This window comes from Mirounga angustirostris, unplaced genomic scaffold (assembly GCF_029215605.1).
Source record: "Mirounga angustirostris isolate CCGP_5_RB_7025 unplaced genomic scaffold, mMirAng1.0.hap1 SCAF_5, whole genome shotgun sequence".
Lineage (NCBI taxonomy): Eukaryota > Metazoa > Chordata > Mammalia > Carnivora > Phocidae > Mirounga > Mirounga angustirostris.
This window is the reverse complement of record NW_026991713.1, coordinates 38,172,811-38,191,074: the sequence shown is the minus strand read 5'-3', so window position 1 is coordinate 38,191,074 and position 18,264 is coordinate 38,172,811. Positions and strand designations below refer to the sequence as shown.

The 18,264-nt window shown below is 33.1% G+C and overlaps 1 protein-coding gene across 1 annotated transcript in view; it reads left to right on the top strand.

Annotated features, from left to right (window-relative positions):
- Positions 1-1,308: 1,308 nt before the first annotated feature.
- The window catches only part of PTPRQ (protein tyrosine phosphatase receptor type Q), a 200,457-nt gene continuing 183,501 nt past the window's right edge, over positions 1,309-18,264 (top strand). Inside the window, exons 1-8 of the mRNA XM_064590841.1 lie at positions 1,309-1,362; positions 1,710-1,821; positions 2,492-2,718; positions 5,104-5,173; positions 10,713-10,912; positions 12,066-12,315; positions 13,893-14,021; positions 16,147-16,293. Coding sequence (XP_064446911.1) covers positions 1,309-1,362; positions 1,710-1,821; positions 2,492-2,718; positions 5,104-5,173; positions 10,713-10,912; positions 12,066-12,315; positions 13,893-14,021; positions 16,147-16,293 — 1,189 coding nt within the window. The remainder of the gene's footprint in view (positions 1,363-1,709; positions 1,822-2,491; positions 2,719-5,103; positions 5,174-10,712; positions 10,913-12,065; positions 12,316-13,892; positions 14,022-16,146; positions 16,294-18,264) is intronic.

The following is an 18,264-nucleotide window of genomic DNA, read 5'->3' as shown; positions in this document are numbered from 1 at the left end:
GTTGGCTTCATAATCTCTCTTCCTCCCCCTATATTGTTTTTCTGGAATCTGCACTAAAGATAAGGCAGAGTGAAAATCTGACTCATTGGCAACCAATCAGAAGAACTTTATGTAGAAAACTCCCTTCAAGGAGGTACAGGCAGCATAAACAAAACTCTGGGAACAGTGGAAGCAAAGGTAGAAAAATATGGTTGAAGTGGCTAGGACAATTAGTACTTACTGTTTAAAAGCTATCGTAGTTCACTTCCTAGATGAAAAAAGCTTTTCTTTTAAGGAGACACCTGAGTAAATATTCATCAGAAATGCTCACCCTTTAAAAAAATTTGGCAGATGTTAGTTATATTTTTTTTCCAATTATCTTCTGCTTGGTTAAAATATCCAGGTAATTGGATCAATAGTTTGGACTTAAATAATTTGCTTAAAATGATTCAAGTTTTCAATTAGAGCATAAGCTTTAAAAAACCATTTGGGCAACCAACAGAGTTTAGCAGGTAAAGAATATCCCAGAAACAGATACATAAATTGATATATTATTTCTGATAATTATACTTAAAAACTAGTTACTATTAAAGATTTAGATGCCTAACACCATTATGTGACCGGAGATAATTTAAAGGACTCTGCTTTTTAACAATGTGGTTATATTTAAATCTGACAGATTATTGATTCTCATTTTTTCTTTGAATATTTAGGAGAATAACTCTATTTCAAACCTCTATTTTTCAATATCAGAACCAGAAAAACCCGAGAAACTTAAAGCCTTCAATATTTCCACACATTCCTTTTCTCTGTATTGGAGCCTGCCCTCTGGCCATGTGGAAAGGTTTCATGTGGATCTTGTTCCTGACAGTGGCTTTGTTACTATCAAAGATCTTGGAGGTGGAGAGTATCAGGTATAGTTTTCATTATCATACTTGCCGAGCCAACTTGTGTTTATATTTGGTCCTCATAGGAAAGTTCTTTATGAAACTCATACACCATGAACACTTACTCCTTTGAGAGTTTTTAAAAGCATAAAATGAAGACAAAAACACTGATGCTGAATTGATGAGTGTGAGTTTCAGCATGGGTGGACTGTTACCTTAGCAACGTCTATGCCTTTTTTTTTTCTTAAGTCTTACCCTGAACCTACAGCCAGCCATCCAAGGGTTCATGAATAGTTTAACAAAGAAAGGGCAGAGCTATTGAGTAATCCAGGCTCATTAATTGTGTACTTGCCAGGAGGATCTGTCTTTAAATCATTAATGCAGGCAACATTTCTCTCTAGAGCCATCAATGTGATTCCACTGCCTGAAAAATGTAATAATGATGGGCTTTCTTATCATTTTTCTTTTACTTTTTATTGGAACTTCAGAGACACAGGTATTTCATATATACTCCTAAAAATGTTAAGCAATGGGCTGTAGATTTTTTAAGACTCTTAAATAGTTGTTTCTTGTGACAACAAGCAAGAGAGATTGAAATACTGATTTAGTTTTTGATAACACAGTATGTTTTATAAGTTTTTATTATCTGTTACTTGGTAAATAGTTATGTGATAGAACAAATTTATTATATTTTACAGTAATATGGAACTTGGAATATTTTAAACAGTGCAGAGTTATTGTGTGAGATGTTACTTTATTTTGTTGTTGTGATAGATTTATTGTTTTAGCTTTCTTGTTTTCCAGAAAGAGTTTTAATGCAATTATTTGTTTTTGGTGTTCTAGGTTGATGTTTCCAATGCTGTTCCTGGTACTAGGTATGATGTAACCATCTATTCTATTTCTGCTACAACATACAGCTCACCTGTTAGTAGAACAGTGACAACCAATGTAACAAGTGAGTATATGTTTCCTTTTTTTATGAAGTACTTTTAATGAAGTTTTTGCAGCTAGTATAAATCTATTGGATGGAAATACTTACATTAGCATTATGTGCCTTATATACATGAAAACAGGTTAGTAATTAAAGCAAAATGGAAACATAAGAAAGTGATCTCTTTAGGACCTGTGTTCTACTGTTTTTTTTAGCTTTCTTGACTTTCAGAGAGTAAAGATAATTGTACTTGTTTGTGAAATGGATCAGAGAGGTGGCTAATGGTAATATTTAAATAATACAGAGCCATGAAAATAGACTCACTACACTTGCTCGGGAAGAATTATTTAGTTTGTAAGACTGTGTTCTTGCTTTCTTAGTTTTATGTGTGAGCTTTGCACAAATAAGTTTCTCTTAAAAATGATCTGGCATCAAAAGTGTATTTGGCATGTAGTATGTGGTAGCATTCCATTTTTTACATTCTTATAAAAGAATGTTTCTGGTATCCCCCAAAGCATTTAATCTTTTTTTTTCTTTTGGTAGCAAAGCTCTAGGGAGGATAAAGTCACATTTGAGACACCATTAGTCTTTGGGAACTTCAAAAGTCTACATTTGTAAAAACTTTCTTATTTATGATTGTGAAAATACAATAATTGTTTGACCTTTTAACAACTTTTTTTTTTTTTTTAAATAGAACCAGGGCCTCCAGTCTTCCTAGCAGGAGAAAGAGTTGGATCTGCTGGGATTCTTCTGTCTTGGAATACACCACCTAATTCAAATGGAAGGATTGTATCTTACATTGTTAAATATAAGGAAGTTTGTCCATGGATGCAAACAGAATACACACAAGTTAGAACAAAGCCAGACAGTCTGGAAGTTCTTCTTACTAATCTTAATCCTGGAACAACATATGAAATCAAGGTAATATTTTGTTAATATTTAGTATTAAGTGTTAAGTACTTCATATTAATGCTTAGTATTAATTTTAAAAGTGAAGGAGCTTTTTCCCACCAGCCTTTAAAGCTGAACACAGCCAAGTGATTGAAGAATGATCATCTGAGTCATGACCTCAGGGCCCATCTGGGCTCTTAAAATTTGAGCAACTGTTGTAATCTCTTTTCATTTTTAGGTGTATTTATGTAATTTATTTATTTTAAAAACATTTACCTTAGCAACTTTTTCAACGAATGAATCAAGTTTAAATTACATAATTTAGGCTTTATAAGTAAAAATATTCTACTTTTTCATTAACCTTTAAGTTATCTTTGTTATTTTTCTCTTAATCCTGTTGTATTTGTGTGTATGTTATCAAAATTTGAATAATGGTATGAAAGTTTCTATTGAGCCAGCTTCTCAGAGAACAATGAATTCAATTCAGTTCAATTCAAGTAGTGTTTCCTGAACATTTATTGTGTCTTTGTGTTTATAAAAATTTTTAGTTCTTTACAATGTTTAATATGCAAAATTAAACATCTTATTTAGAAATTAAAGAAGAGCATATAAAAAGCAATCCTAAATTAGGCTGTATGAAAATGTTTACAATTAAGATATATTTGTGATATTTCCAGAGTATAGTAAAAGATATAGATATCTTTTTGATCCTTTCTATTTTCAACATAACATCAATATGTTCTTTGAGCTTTTAAGATAATTGAATATAGAGAAAAAATCTATAAAAGCTGTATAAATATGTGATAAGACATAACTGAGATGGCTTTCTGGATGGTAAGAAATGATGGGAAAGAGAGAATTTGTCTGGTGTGGGGGTTTCATTATTGGAAGCATGCCTATTTGTGAAAGCAAAGCACACAGTAAGAATTAGAGAGCTTCCCTATAGTAGGGATCCCCCATATGAGAACAGTTAAAAGGAAATTTTTACTGATGCAAAAGTCAAAGCCAAAGATTCATGATGGCTATTTCATTGCAGAAACATGGGTAAAGAGTAAGAGACATTTTCTAACTGACACATAAAAATGGCATAGTATACATATTTTCTGTCAACAGCCCATATTTAGATATATGTTAAAATATACTATTGAAGGTAATATGTAAAGATTAAATTTTAATGTGATAAGAAGCTGTTATAGACAGAAAGGTAATTTAGCTAACCTAGTTCTGCTTAGATCTATTTTTATGGAGTTTGAATTTTTATTCCTTTGAATTCTCTTATTTCAGGCCTGTTGGGAAGCCCTTATTCTTCTTTTAATCCCACACTTTATAAATCATTGTTGTTACCTTTACACTGTTCAAATAAATGTTAGCCATTGCAGAATTCCAAAGGGTATTTGGTGCAGTACATTTGATATCTTCAAATGTAGATATCAAATCTACATAATCTGGGGAGAAAAGTACTTTACATGTGTTATTTCATTTAGTCCTTAGAACAATTCTATGACATAGATATATCGTTATTCCCATTTTAAAGAGAAGGAAAATGTGACTTAGAATAGGACCAGTAAATTGCCTACAACTACTCATTTAGGAGTTGGTGGAGTTCAATTTAAACTAAGGTTTTCAGACGCCAGTTATGGCATTTGGAAGAGCATTAAGAGTCTTGATCTCAGTAATGACATTTTCTCTGCCTATTCTAGTCTACTTGACTAGGCTATCTGAGTCAAAAAGAATTTTTCTATCTTTAAATTCAGAATACTTAGTCTAACTGATTAAGCTTATTTTTAAAATTGTTTTCTTGAGTATGTATTTGACTGATTAGATTGTAAACTCTAAAGCCAGATACCATATATATGGTTTCATATTTGTTACAGAAATAGTCATAGTGTCTGGCATGAAGTGAATATAATGGAAAGAGTTTGAGCTTTAGAAATAAGCATGACTTCAATGGAATTCTGGTTCTACCACTTATTCCTGTATGACTCAGGCAAGTTACCTGACTTCACTCAACGAGTTTCCTCATCTATAAAATTCTGATCAGAACACTTTATGCTTTGATAATGTGGATAAAATGAGATACGTAAAATTTCTAGGAGATTTCCTGGTATGTAAAAGTTGCCCATAAATAATAACTGTTACTATTAATACTACTAATTGACTATAAAACTTGTCTATTAAAATTTCCATTAGGAATTGAAGAAATCTGTTGAATCAAACTATGCTGCAAATATACCCTTAGGGATAATGGAAATAAGGAATAGCTCCATGTGTGCTTTCTACTTTGGGAGTATTGCAGGAATTAAGGGAAAAGTGTCTTTATCATTTAACTTATCAACAAGTCAAAATTTTATTATTTCAGATTCTGTTTAATTAGAGAGTAAAAAGTTTGAACATAATTCTTTTGATCTGTTTTAGGTTGCTGCTGAAAACAGCGCTGGTATTGGAGTGTTTAGTGACCCATTTCTTTTCCAAACTGCGGAAAGTGGTAATTTGCCTAAATCATTTGTTCCAACTTAACTTAATTATGAGTTTTTGTCATTTATAATAAATAGGCATATAAACCAGATAATGGTGTTAAAATCCATAGAATCTTCAAAAGCATGGCCATTCAATTACTTTTAGAGTCTTCTTGGATAGTTATTCATTAAAATTATATATTATTCTCTATGATTATGAAAGCAGTAGGTGTTATCTTAAAAAAACTTTGAAAAAATAAGAAACAGTAAAAATTATCCATGGCGTTGTCATATAAAAACTCTGTTACCATTTTGGTTCACTCCTGGTTGGTCCTTTTTTTCTCCCATGAATATGTGTCTATGTGACTATTCATGAAAGTAGCCTTATGCAAATTATGCAAGTTTATAGCCTGCTTTTTCCTGTTAATATCAAATCATACACACTTTTATGACTTTAGACTTTTGGAAATATAGATCTTATAGTTATATTATTCCATAACATGTAGTCGTTATCAAACCAATTTAAGATACCTCCCTTCTTTCAATGGTGGAGAGGAAAGAGCCTGAGGTACCATTGATGCCTCTCTCTCATAGTATACTCTATCAGCAAATTGCACCAGCACTACATCAAAATGCATCCTGAATCTCACCCTAATTGGAAATCAGTCTAATCTATTATCACTTCTTGCCTGAACAATTGAAAGTCTCCTTACTGGTTTTCCTGTTTCCAGCTTACTTGCCTACAGTTCCCTTTCTCCACATGAGCTATGTCATCTTTTGAAACATAAGCCAGAACATATTGCTTCTCTCTGCCCTTTTTTTTTTAAGATTTTATTTATTTATTTGACAGAGAGAGACACAGCGATAGAGGGAACACAAGCAGGGGGAGTGGGAGAGGAAGAAGCAGGCTTCCTGCGGAGCAGGGAGCCCAATATGGGGCTCGATCCCAGGACCCTGGGGTCATGACCTGAGCCGAAGGCAGATGCTTAATGACTGAGCCACCCAGGAGCCCCTGCTTCTCTCTTCCTAATAGGGCTCCTATCTTACTCAGAATAAGACCGAAAGTCCTTCCCATGGTCCATAGCACTCTGGATGTTCTTTTCCCTCTCTGATCCATCTCTAACATTCTCCCCTCCCTCTAAATACACCATCCATACCTATCTTCCATCAAAGGGCCTTTGCACTTGCTGTTTCCTCTAACTGGAATACTCTTTCACTAAATATCCGCATGTCTCTCTCCCCTAGTTAATTCAAATCTCACATTACTTTCCTAACTACACCTTGTAAAATAGCCTCTATTTCCTCCTGTCCATCTCTAGCCCTAACACATTATTTTTCTTCATTGGACCAGCCTGATATGTTACATATTTATTTGCTTATTTTTTATTGTATATATCAGCCTCGTAGAACATAAGCTTTGTGATAAAAATAAGTTAGTGATTGGAGGTGCTTTTATTTATTTAATAATTCCTCTATTTACTTATAATAGCAAAAAGTTAGAACCAATAAATGCAGTATGATTAAATAAATAATGGCATCTCCATTCAACAACAGATATTTTCTGTGGAACTTACGTTCTTGTGGGCTAAGATACATGAGTTACTAAGTAATATGTCAGGTTAGTGATAACTGTTATAAAAAGAATTTCCATAATTTTTTGCAACTATAAATGTTTTACATATTTAAAAGATAAAAATCTTCCAGTGAACCACTTTATGCCAAAGGGATAAATTGAAATGGGCCCTGTGTATCTAGAGAGGATAATGTATTGGCTCATGTTAAAAAACATGCATCAAGCTTTGTGGCCTAGTTTCTGTTTGAGACTTTATCTAGAGAATCATATGAAAACATGCTCTATCACATAAGAAGTTAGAGAAAATTCAGGAGTTCATTTAAAATTAGAAATTAATGATTTATGAGGTTTAAATTACTCTTGTTGATTTTGAGCATATTGACTCTCAAATTATTTGTACAACTAAAATTCAAGTGGGAAAATTATCATTTCAAAATTAAATATTCACTAGGATATAAAATAAAAATTTATTACTTATGTTTTTAAGTTTTAGGGAAGTTAATTGGAATAACTTTTGAATGACATGAAAAGTTTTGTCTTGGGAGTCTTACTGTTTCTCATTTATTGTGTGTTTTTGGGCAAATCGGATAATTATATAATTTCTCTTGCCCCTATATTGACTTTTTTTTTTTTGGTAAATGTAAAGAGGTAAAAACATAATGTAAATATAAATTTAATTGTATCAGTATTCTGCAATTTTCACCCAAGTACCCCTTTTTATTATTTATGCTATAGGGAACACAAATTTAAGGAATAGTTCAATGGAATAAATAAGCTGCATTTTTTATTGTTAAATCAGAAGGAATTTCTTTTCCCATGAATAAAAATACTCTTGGGAAGAGTATACAGGTTAACTATTTATGCCATACTGAGCTGATGTTGCATCCACAAGCACAAAAATCTCAACTTCTTAACTTCCCATGCAGCATTATTTCAGGTAAACATAGAATTTATTTTGGCTTTAAGATAATAGAATGCACCTCCATTTTCAACTTGATGGATCTTTAGAAATGCAGGAAAAGTCTCTATATTGGATTTATGAAGTTTCTTTCTGGTTCAATAAATGTATACTTTGCATAGTGTACACTTTGAAAAGTTGTAGACACCTTCACATACCTATACAAATTTATGCATGTCACTAGTCTAGATATATCCTCAAAGTGTTGGAAGACACTTATCTGAAAGATGAAATGACTTTATAAACAGAAATTTTTGATACCACAGTGTCAAACCGTTACTTGGATCAAGATGGATAAGTTCACTCTATGAACATCAAGAAATAATGGGTTTTGGTACATAAAAGGCCAGTAGTAGAAACTAGAATATTTAAAGTAGGGAAAGACCTACCAACTACAGAAAAGAGCCAGGTTTATTCTTCAGACATAATGAAGTCACAAGTGGAAAATAAAAGCAGAAATATTTAATTGAGACAAAAATTATTAAAGCAAGTTAATAAAAATACCATTTTTTCACTAAGTGTTATTTAACATACTTAATTACTTTCTTTTTAAAAAATATTTTATTCATTTATCTGAGACAGAGATCATGAGCAGGGGGAGGGGCAGAGGAAGAGGGAGAAGCAGACTGCTGAGCAGGGAGCCTGACAGGGGGCTCTACAGGGGGCTCCAGAGGAGCTCAATCCCAGGAGTGGGGCTCAATCTGATCCCAGGACACTGGGATCATGACCTGAGCTGAAGGCAGATGCTTTAACTAACTGACTGAGCCACCCAGGTGCCCCAACATATTTAATTACTTTCTATGTATTTAATATTTCTGGTCACTTTTTAAACATTTTCAGATCATGTATTTAATAAAGTTTTGGTTACCTTATAAATTCAAATCTTTCTATACTTGAGTAGTTCCCTGTGACTGTTATTGAGGCTCATTTGAAAATGTTTAGAAAACAAATTGCATTTTTTTTGTATGTATATAATTTGTGTGTGTGTGTGTGTGTGTGTGTATCAGGCATACTTATAAAGATTTGTATAGTTTACACAAATAAGAAATTTAGAAGAGTGATGGGATTCATGAAGAGAGTAAATTGGTGGTCACCAGAGGATAGAGGCGGGAGAATAAGATTGATGTTGTTTATGGGTACAAACTTGCCTCAAGTAATAAATAAGCCATAGAGATCTGATGCACAGTATAATGAATATAGATAACAATGCAATATTATAGTTATGTAATGTGATATTATAATTATATAATATGATAGTACTAAATATTACTATAATAGCAGTCATAATACAATATGGAAATGTATCAAATTCACACCTCATATACCTTAAATTTATTTTATTTTATTTTTAAATATTTTATTTATTTGAGAGAGAGAGAGAGCATGAGCAGGGTGGGGCAGAGGGAGAAGTAGACTCTCCACTGAACAGGAAGCCCTATGCGGGACTCAATCCCAGGACTCCCGGATCATGACCTGAGCCAAAGGCAGATGCTTAACTGACTGAGCCACCCAGGCGCCCCACACTTTAAATTTATACAGTTATATGCCAAATATATTCAGTTTTAAAAAGAGATTCATGATAAAAGTTTTAACTCATAATTTCATAGCATCATATATTTAACATTTTAATATTTTGCTTTATTATATTTTATCCATCCAAAAGAAATTCAAATATTAAATCTTTAGTGTCAGAGAGTTATATTGTCATTGTCCTTCTTAAGCTTTAATTAATTACTTTGATGAGTTTTCCTTGGAGAAAAAAAGTTCTATCCATCATTCTACCCATTATTAATGATTAATCATCCTTCCAAATTGTTTTATTTTTTCCCATTAAAATGCAGCTGTCCTTAAGTTTCCTAGTTTCTCCAGTTTAACTCATATCATTCATATACAACCTCTTTTCCATGACCTAAGTTCCTTAGGTAACTTATATGGCTTTCATTTATACAAATCATATTTTGGTATTCTTCCCTACAATGTGCATTTAAACTCTAATTATTCGGTATCTTAATAGTAGGCACCTCTGTTATTACTTATTTTGTTTTACCACAGACATCCTGTTTTGTTTTTATTTCTCTCAATAGTGATTTGTCATGTTTGTTCTATATTCTAAAGGATCTTGATTATTTACTCTACTTTGTCAGTTTTGCATAACTTACCTTGAAATTAGTGGGCATAATTTTCCTTCATTCTGGCTTCATGTTTATCTCATCTCAGCTAAAATAGCATATAGATTTTTAAAAAAGATTTTATTTATTTAAGAGAGAGAGAAAGAAAGAGAGAGAATGAGCACAAGTCGGGGGAGGGACAGAGGAAGAGGCAGACTCCCCTGATGAGCAGGGAGCCCTACATGGGCTCCATCCTAGGACCCTGGGATCATGACCTGAGTCAAAGGCAGATGCCCACTCACCTGAGCCACCCAGGTACCCCCAGCATATAGATTGTTATTGCAGTTTATCAGTAATTGATAATAAAGTATATGAATTCTGATAAAAGTTGATTTTGAGGTTGTATGAAACTCAAAATATAATAACCACAACCAGTTGGGTGCTATTCACTTTATATTAGACACTAGATATTTACGTACATTCCAGAAATGTGCTTTTTGGTGTAAATGGTTGGATAATTGTTTCAGTTTGCCACTTCTTCATTATCTAAGGAATCTGCATAATTCCAGAATATTTTAGGAGAGGATTTGTTATTCAAATTTGTTTGTATATTCACAAATAGCTGTTGATTGGATATTTTTCAGACTTATTTGAAATAATTCACCAATGGATCCCTTAGACAAATAATCCTAAAGTAAAACTTATTTGCCTCTTAAACGTAACTCTGTGGGCTCAAGTTCCAGTTTTTTATCTTAGGCAAAATTAATTAAATATATTTCAAAAAGTCTCACCCAAGTAGATTTTTTTCTAACAGAGTATATTTAATTTTATATGACATAAGAAATATAACATCTCAACATTATATAAATGCCATTCTAAATTTTATAACAGTGTTTTTTCCTTTCCTTCAATTTCTGTCACTTCCCCAGCTCCAGGAAAAGTGGTGAATCTCACAGTTGAGGCCTTTAACTATTCAACAGTAAACCTGATTTGGTATTTACCTAGGCAACCAAATGGCAAAATTACCAGCTTCAAGATTAGTGTGAAACATGCCAGAAGTGGGACAGTAGTGAAAGATGTCTCCATCAGAGTAGAAGACATTTTGACTGGGAAAATGCCAGAATGTAATGTAAGTATTATGGAACATTTCCTATGTCTCAGAAATTTTAGGTGTGAGCTTATAACTTGAAGTTTCCAGTATCTGGAAACTTTTTTAACCACAGTGGTTATTAGCTGTTTGATTCCTTATAGTGTTCAGTTATAGTATCATGTTATACACAATTGACTGTATTAAGGTAGAATAAGATAAAGGTTTGAGAACTCAAGAGATAGAAAAATCTCACAGGGAGCTCTGAAGAGACTTCATGAAAGGAGTAGCATTTGTTAATGGACCTTGGATTGGCCTTGGTGTAAGGACAGGGGAGATCGTGTGAGGGGAGTATTTTGGGTGGAGGATATTTTATAAAAAGAACTGATAGGAAAGTATAGAATATCACTGGGAAAAAAGATAATATTTCCACATGACAGGAGGGGTAGGGAAGGCAACAGTCAAAGTTATGTTTGTGGAAGTAGATTGTTTTTGTTGTGCATATCTTTGGTGAAGAATTTGTTATGACTCTAGTCATTTATGGGAAATCCCTGGAAGTACCATAATAATGCTCTCAAAAATAATCTAGAAGATCTTTGTGATATTATTGATGGAAAAACAAACAATATTACTTTTGTTTTAAATACTGTAAGTTATAGAAGTCTTAAAACCTTCTTTTTAAAATTAGGCTGTATTTTTAATACACACACAAACATACATACTTGCACATATGTGCTATTGGCTTTATCATTTGATTATTTATGAGGAAAAAAATGATAGTACCAGTGAGAAAGTGACTTATGCTTGCAATTTCACAAAAGGGAAGATAGTTTATCTCTTTGGTTCTTGCACTTTTAACATGAATTTTAAAAATTCTTACTAATGATTTTGCTGTTGCTTTACCTTTATTCTAAGCCTTTTGAAGTCCTATTCATAAGAAATATGAAGGTATAAAGAATGCAATAAATATATTCTGTTCTAACACTGTAAACATAAATGGGTATAATTAAGTTCCAGAAAATTTGTCCATAGCTTGAGCAGATAACAATATATTAAAATCTTAATGAATCATACACATACACATAAATTTAAGAATAATATTTATGCTATAAAGGAAAAATAAATGAATTACACTTCTCATGTTCATCAAAAGATACCACATTATTTTTCTGTTGCTATTTATTTTATTCACTAGGAGAATAATGAATCTTTTTTATGGAGTACAACCAGCCCTTCTCCAACCCTTGGTAGAGTTACGCCTCCATCACGTACGACATATTCGTCAAGCACGTTGGCGAGGAGTAAGATAAGCTCTGTGTGGAAAGAGCCTATCAGTTTTGTAGTGACACATTTGAGACCTTATACAACGTATCTTTTTGAAGTTTCTGCTGTTACAACTGAAGCAGGTTATATTGATAGTACGATTGTCAGAACACCAGAATCAGGTATGGTTTCATTTTTTGTGTAGGTAGAAAAAAAAAAGAATTAAATTAGTTATATAATAATTTTTCATTTTTTCCATGTAGATCTTTTTGTTAAAACTTTCTTTCCCTTCCAATAACGTTTCCCCCTCAATAATAGATCATGGGCATATCATCTGGAGCATCTTTAATTTCAGTACTCTTACAATACTAACATAAACAACTAAAAAGAGAAAGGAAATTTGAAAGAATGGATTCTTGAGCTAATAGCCATGATCCTATGATAAGCTTTTATTGTTCTTTGATCTGAGCAATTTTTCTTAATCATCTCTGCCCTTCTCCTTCTCCTGTAATCATCTACAGCCTCCTCTCACTGATACTCTTATAACCAAATGTGGAAGTAACACCTATAGTGGTAGAAATATCGTGTGATTCACATTTCAATATTAGACAAAAATAGTACTTAAAAAATATACCTACTTATCTCCGCTTTGCATTGGGTTTCCCTATGTGAAAAATGGATACAGCAATAGTACCTCCCTTATGGTGGTGGTGTTAGGATTCAATGAGTATAATTAGGTATTATTACTACTAAATTTGAAGACTACACATTTCTAGCTATGGGTGTTATATATTTAATTATGGGATTATGGTATTATATATATGTGTAAATTTATGTAGTTACTGACACAATACCATATTAAATATGTAGTATCAGACATTCACTTGTGATTGGTAATTTTTGAGGTTACTGGAAATTATTACTGGTAGGGTAATTTCCCTAAAGCGCAGTATTTTTTTTTCTGATGACATAGCTGTCAGCTTTTATCATTTCATCACATTAAGTTTGAAGTTTTTTCTTGATTTAAATAGTCATCTTTGAATCATACCATTTCCTCCTTCCATACTTCTTATACAGTTAAAAAATAATTTCATAAAGATAACACAAAGTGAAATTTAGTAGACAAGAACTTTGGCTTGAGAAAAATATTTGGAATATTTCATTTCAGTCAAAAGAAAGTAAAATGTAGGAACACATTTGTGAAGAGTAGACTATTTTTAAATGTCATTATTTTTTATATGTTACCAATGTTACATTAGAATCTTCTAACTATAGGTTATAAATTTCCTCTCAGAACCAAATACAAATATTGATGCAGAAAGTGAAGATCTTTGCCAATAAGGTAATGTAGGTCGAGTTAATACCCTGACCCTTCTACCTGTGTCCACCAGGGGGAGAGTGTTTTTCAAGTCAGATGCCCAGGCCTGGTTGAATTCAATATATAAGTGCGTTATCAAGACAATGTAACTGTGCAAGGAACAATATTGGAATGAGAATGAAACACCCTGTGCAGTCATATACAACATTAAATTAAATTAGTAACTGTTGCAAATAAGTAGTTCATCTGATGATCCAGCATGTCTTATTTAAATTCTTCAGTTCGTTCATTTTTCCTTTTTTGTAAAATTAAAAAACCCTTTGCTCATAGTGTGATATTTTATTTTCTTTCTGACTTTGTGTTTTATTGTGTGTATTTAATAAGATGCTCATTTATTTTAAGTATATATTATTTATTCATTTTTTTTAATAACAATTTTAGTGCCCGAAGGACCACCACAAAACTATATAACAGGCAACATTACAGGGAAGTCCTTTTCAATTTCATGGGACCCACCTACTGTAGTAACAGGGAAATTTAGTTACAGAGTTGAATTATATGGACCATCAGGTAAGTCTCAATCAGTTTTGTGTTTACCTTTTGGAATAAGAATTATGCAAAATATGTTAGTATTATCAAACTCCTTAAAAATACCCTGCTCTTTTTTATAAGATCCTACAATTGAAGCAGATAATAGAAAAGCAATTAAGGGAGGTGAGGTTCTTTGAACTTTTTGTTTAAAATCATAAATAAGTATACGGATGGCAAAACATTGTCCATGTTCCATATTTACATGAGGAGAAGCTGAAAGAATGAGATAACTCCTAAGAAGAGAAGTGTTAGAGGACATACGTGTCTTCAAATGTTTGAACAGGAGGACCTTGACTTACTTAATTGCAAATATGTTTATGAAGAACAATGGACTTCAGTTAGATCAAATCTCTGCTTAGAACAAGGAATGCATTTCTAATAATTGGAGCTCTCTAAAAATAATATAGGCAACTTCATAATGTAGCAAGTTCTCTATCTTTGTGAATAAGCAGGACCTGGACATCCCCTTGTCAGATATTTTGAGGGGTTCAAATATTATTGCTGGATGTCAATTAAGTAAACTCTAAAATTCTTTTCTAATCTGAGATGCTATGGTTCTATGAAAAAAAAATCAACCAGAAGAGTAGAGAGTGATTGGGTCACGGAAGTTGAGTACAGGGCTAGGCAAAATTTAGGGCTCCTTTGAGGTGTGGTATTGAATAAAGTGATATCAATCAAAGTGGATTTGTGTTTTTCTCCAGCTCTCTTCAACAAGAGGAGGGCAATGGAATGGAAGGCTTATGTAAAGGTAGTGATTATAATTGACAGTGCCATTGAGGCTGGATAAGGAGTGGAAACCAAGTGGTGAGGGACCAAACCAAGCAGAATAAAATAGTTCATAAGATCAACGGATCGGAGGTCCCAATGAACTTTTTTTTTTAATTTTTTATTTTTTTAAAGTTTTTTTTTTTTTTTTTTTAAGATTTTGTTTATTTGAGAGAGAGAGTGCAGGAACAGAGGGAGAGGGAGTAGCAGACTCCCCGCTGAGCAGGGAACCTGTTGCGGGGCTCAGTCCCAGGACCCTGGCATCATGACCTGAGCTGAAGGCAGACGCTTAACCGACTGAGCCACCCAGGCCTGCCGGAGGTCCCAATGAACTTAAAGAATTGTTGCTTCAGGGTTCTAGAATAAGTGAACAGGAGATAAGAAGGAATGGTCAGAGAGAGTTGCACAAAATTGAGATCATGGAAGATTCGCAGTTACTGGTAATAGTGATGTCTATGGGAGTGGCTGAGATAGGGTGGTGGATTAGATTATTTGAGGAGAGCTGGGACTGTTTTAAGAGTCAAGTCTAGGGATCCTGAAATCACCACAAATTAAGATGGTAGCACTGAAGACAGTGACATTGAAGCAGGCACTAAATCATCCAGAATGAGGGTGAGTGACCATGGGCCTAGAAGATCAATCACGGCAACAAGGAGGACTGGTGGAGGCCATCCATGACATGAGATTGAAAGCTGTGAGCTTTTGTAAGGAGAGAGGTGGGTTGGAACGCATACTATACCTGAAGGCCTCATCACTTGATGACCGTGGGAAAGATTAGATCATTTGGGGTGGCTGCAGGGAATAGAAGCCGTGTTTTTAGGGGAGAGCCAGGTTTCAGCTGCAGCAAAGGAAGAAAGAATTATTCAGAGGTAAAGTTGAGGATTAAGAGAATTTTGATGATGGACTATTTAAGGAGCTTTGCTCAGAAGCTGAACTACAAATATTTTCTAAGTATGTCTTTTTATAGAAGATAATGAAAATATTTAACATTTTAATTAACTAAATTTATGTATAAAATACTGTCACTGTTTTAATATTAGCCCGAATCTAATGTTTTCTTTTTAAAAAAATGTTAAAAAATAACATGGTAATTGGATAAGGCTTTATGATTTAATAAATTATTTTGAATACTAGATTTTCATGTTGTTTCTATTGTTTTAATTAACCTGATATCAATGTACCACTAAGCTAAATGTTTAAAACTTGTAATAATTGTAATTATAATGTTTTAAAATTGTAATAACAAACATCAATTGCTATTCTTGGCTCTCTACTTAAATGTGAGAATGATTGCATGCCTAACGAGAAAATAATCCATGGTATCTTTTGGTTTTTGCAGGTCGGATTTTGGATAATAGCACAAAAGACCTTAAGTTTGAGTTCACTAACCTAACACCATTTACGGTGTATGATGTATATGTTGCAGCTGAGACCAGTGAAGGCATTGGACCCAAATCAAATATTTCAGTATTCACTCCTCCAGAAGGTAAGAACATCTTCTTCAGTTTGTTCATAAGATATTTTACTCTGCTTGTGGATTTTATTGCACTGATGAAACATTATATTAGAAGCTATTTGGTTTGTATTTATTTAATTCATGCTATTTCCTTATCAAATTACTACCTAATGCATTCCGAACATGCGTTCCTCAGAACATTAAACCCCGCAGCATGCTTCATAGAGGAACTGGAGATCAAGCAAGATTAGGAAGTAGTACATGTAGTATTAGTCTGTTTGTGACTCACAGTGAAGATTGGCAAAACCTCATGAGGTCAAAGGAAACAAATAAACACTTTTAACATCATTTGACTCACATTATTCAATGTAGAATAGATTTTTCTCACAGAATGATGTTTAGCGGAATCCATATATCCCCAATGCCTCTAACAAAATATGTTTGTAAACAAAAGGGTGTTTTAAGCAAGCGAGGATTCCTAGAGGGTGCATAATACAAATTTACCAGCACATCCCCAAATAATTAAAACAATGGCTCTCCTAAAGAAAGTTTTTGTTTGCATGTATTAAACATCACAGTTTTAGATGTTTAAAAAATGTTCCCTCATTGTCTCACTGCATATTTTCCTGGCCCATATCAAATTTGCTAAAATGTCTTCAGTTTTACTTAGGGATTGCAATTATTTGAGAAGATCACAATTTTATTACAAGTACATTAACATTTGGAAAAGTTTCCAAATTTTGTGTGATAGCTAACATACAGTAACTTGTAAATTGAATACACACGTGTGCAAGTGCACACATGCACATACAGCTGAAGATTGGGCATACGTTCATCAGATAAATCACTCAAGTATGTGACCATTAGAGGGCAGCAACTATTAGGGAATTTTGTACTCCCCTTCTAAAAACAATTAACCGTTGGTAATATTTTGCTGTTGAAAGAATGAAAAAATTATGTTTTATATCAATTTCAAATGAAAATGCTGATGTGTATATGATTTCAAACACAGATTAAGAAAGAGATGTATACTTACAAGCAAAAATATTCTCATTTTTTTCATTATTAATATTTTTCCATTGTATTTCTGTCAGAAGAATCTTAGCTTTGCATGTCTTTTCCATTACACCTTAAATCTCCCCATCACCTAATAAATGCTCTTAAGCATTTCTTTGAAAGCTAGACAGCTTTATGAATGGCTACCAAAAACAGCAGAGTGACCTGGCCCTTATCAGATTAGAGTCCTTGAGTTTGATTTTAATAGCATTTTCTCAAACAACTTGATTGACCAACGAGTTTTTATTCTTATGTTATACAGTTAAATAAATACAGAATTTTTGTCTTCCTTAAAATCAAGCCAGTTTTGGCACCCCTAAACTGAATCTGCAATTTAAGATTATTGTTTTATTGTCATTATTCTATTATTCAAATGTAGGGCATTTGACAAAAATAGGGAAATAGGTAATATATTGCTACATATGATGTCATGCTGTTGATTTTGGACATCATTTAAAGAGTTCATCCCCCTTTCTTTATTTTTGCATTTTTCTTTATTCACACAATAATAAATAAAAATTTAAGGACGTTGTTCAATATATTTCACATGGCTTATTTTTCTCACAAAATTAATTTGAACAAATGACTCTCTTTGCCTTATGTAATAAACAACTTATCCTGAGTTTTATCTTACTACCCTCCTGGCCATACCCAGGTGGCTCTCAGGGGGTTCCATTGGCAGCAGGTGGGCTCCACTAAGGGCAGAAATGGCATGGTCCTTATCTCTGCATGCCAACCTTCCTCCATGGAGTTCTCTTGGGGTAGTTCAGACTTAGGAAGGGCTTCAGTGAAATGCTCTGGCAAATAGAGTAAACGTAGCTTTCAACTTCTGACAACACAAATTAGTCCTAGTCCTGCTAATTAAAACTTTGCAATAAGGGGATCTTTAAACTATATGAGAACAATCTAATAACTCACTAGAAGTATATACTTTCACTTAAAATT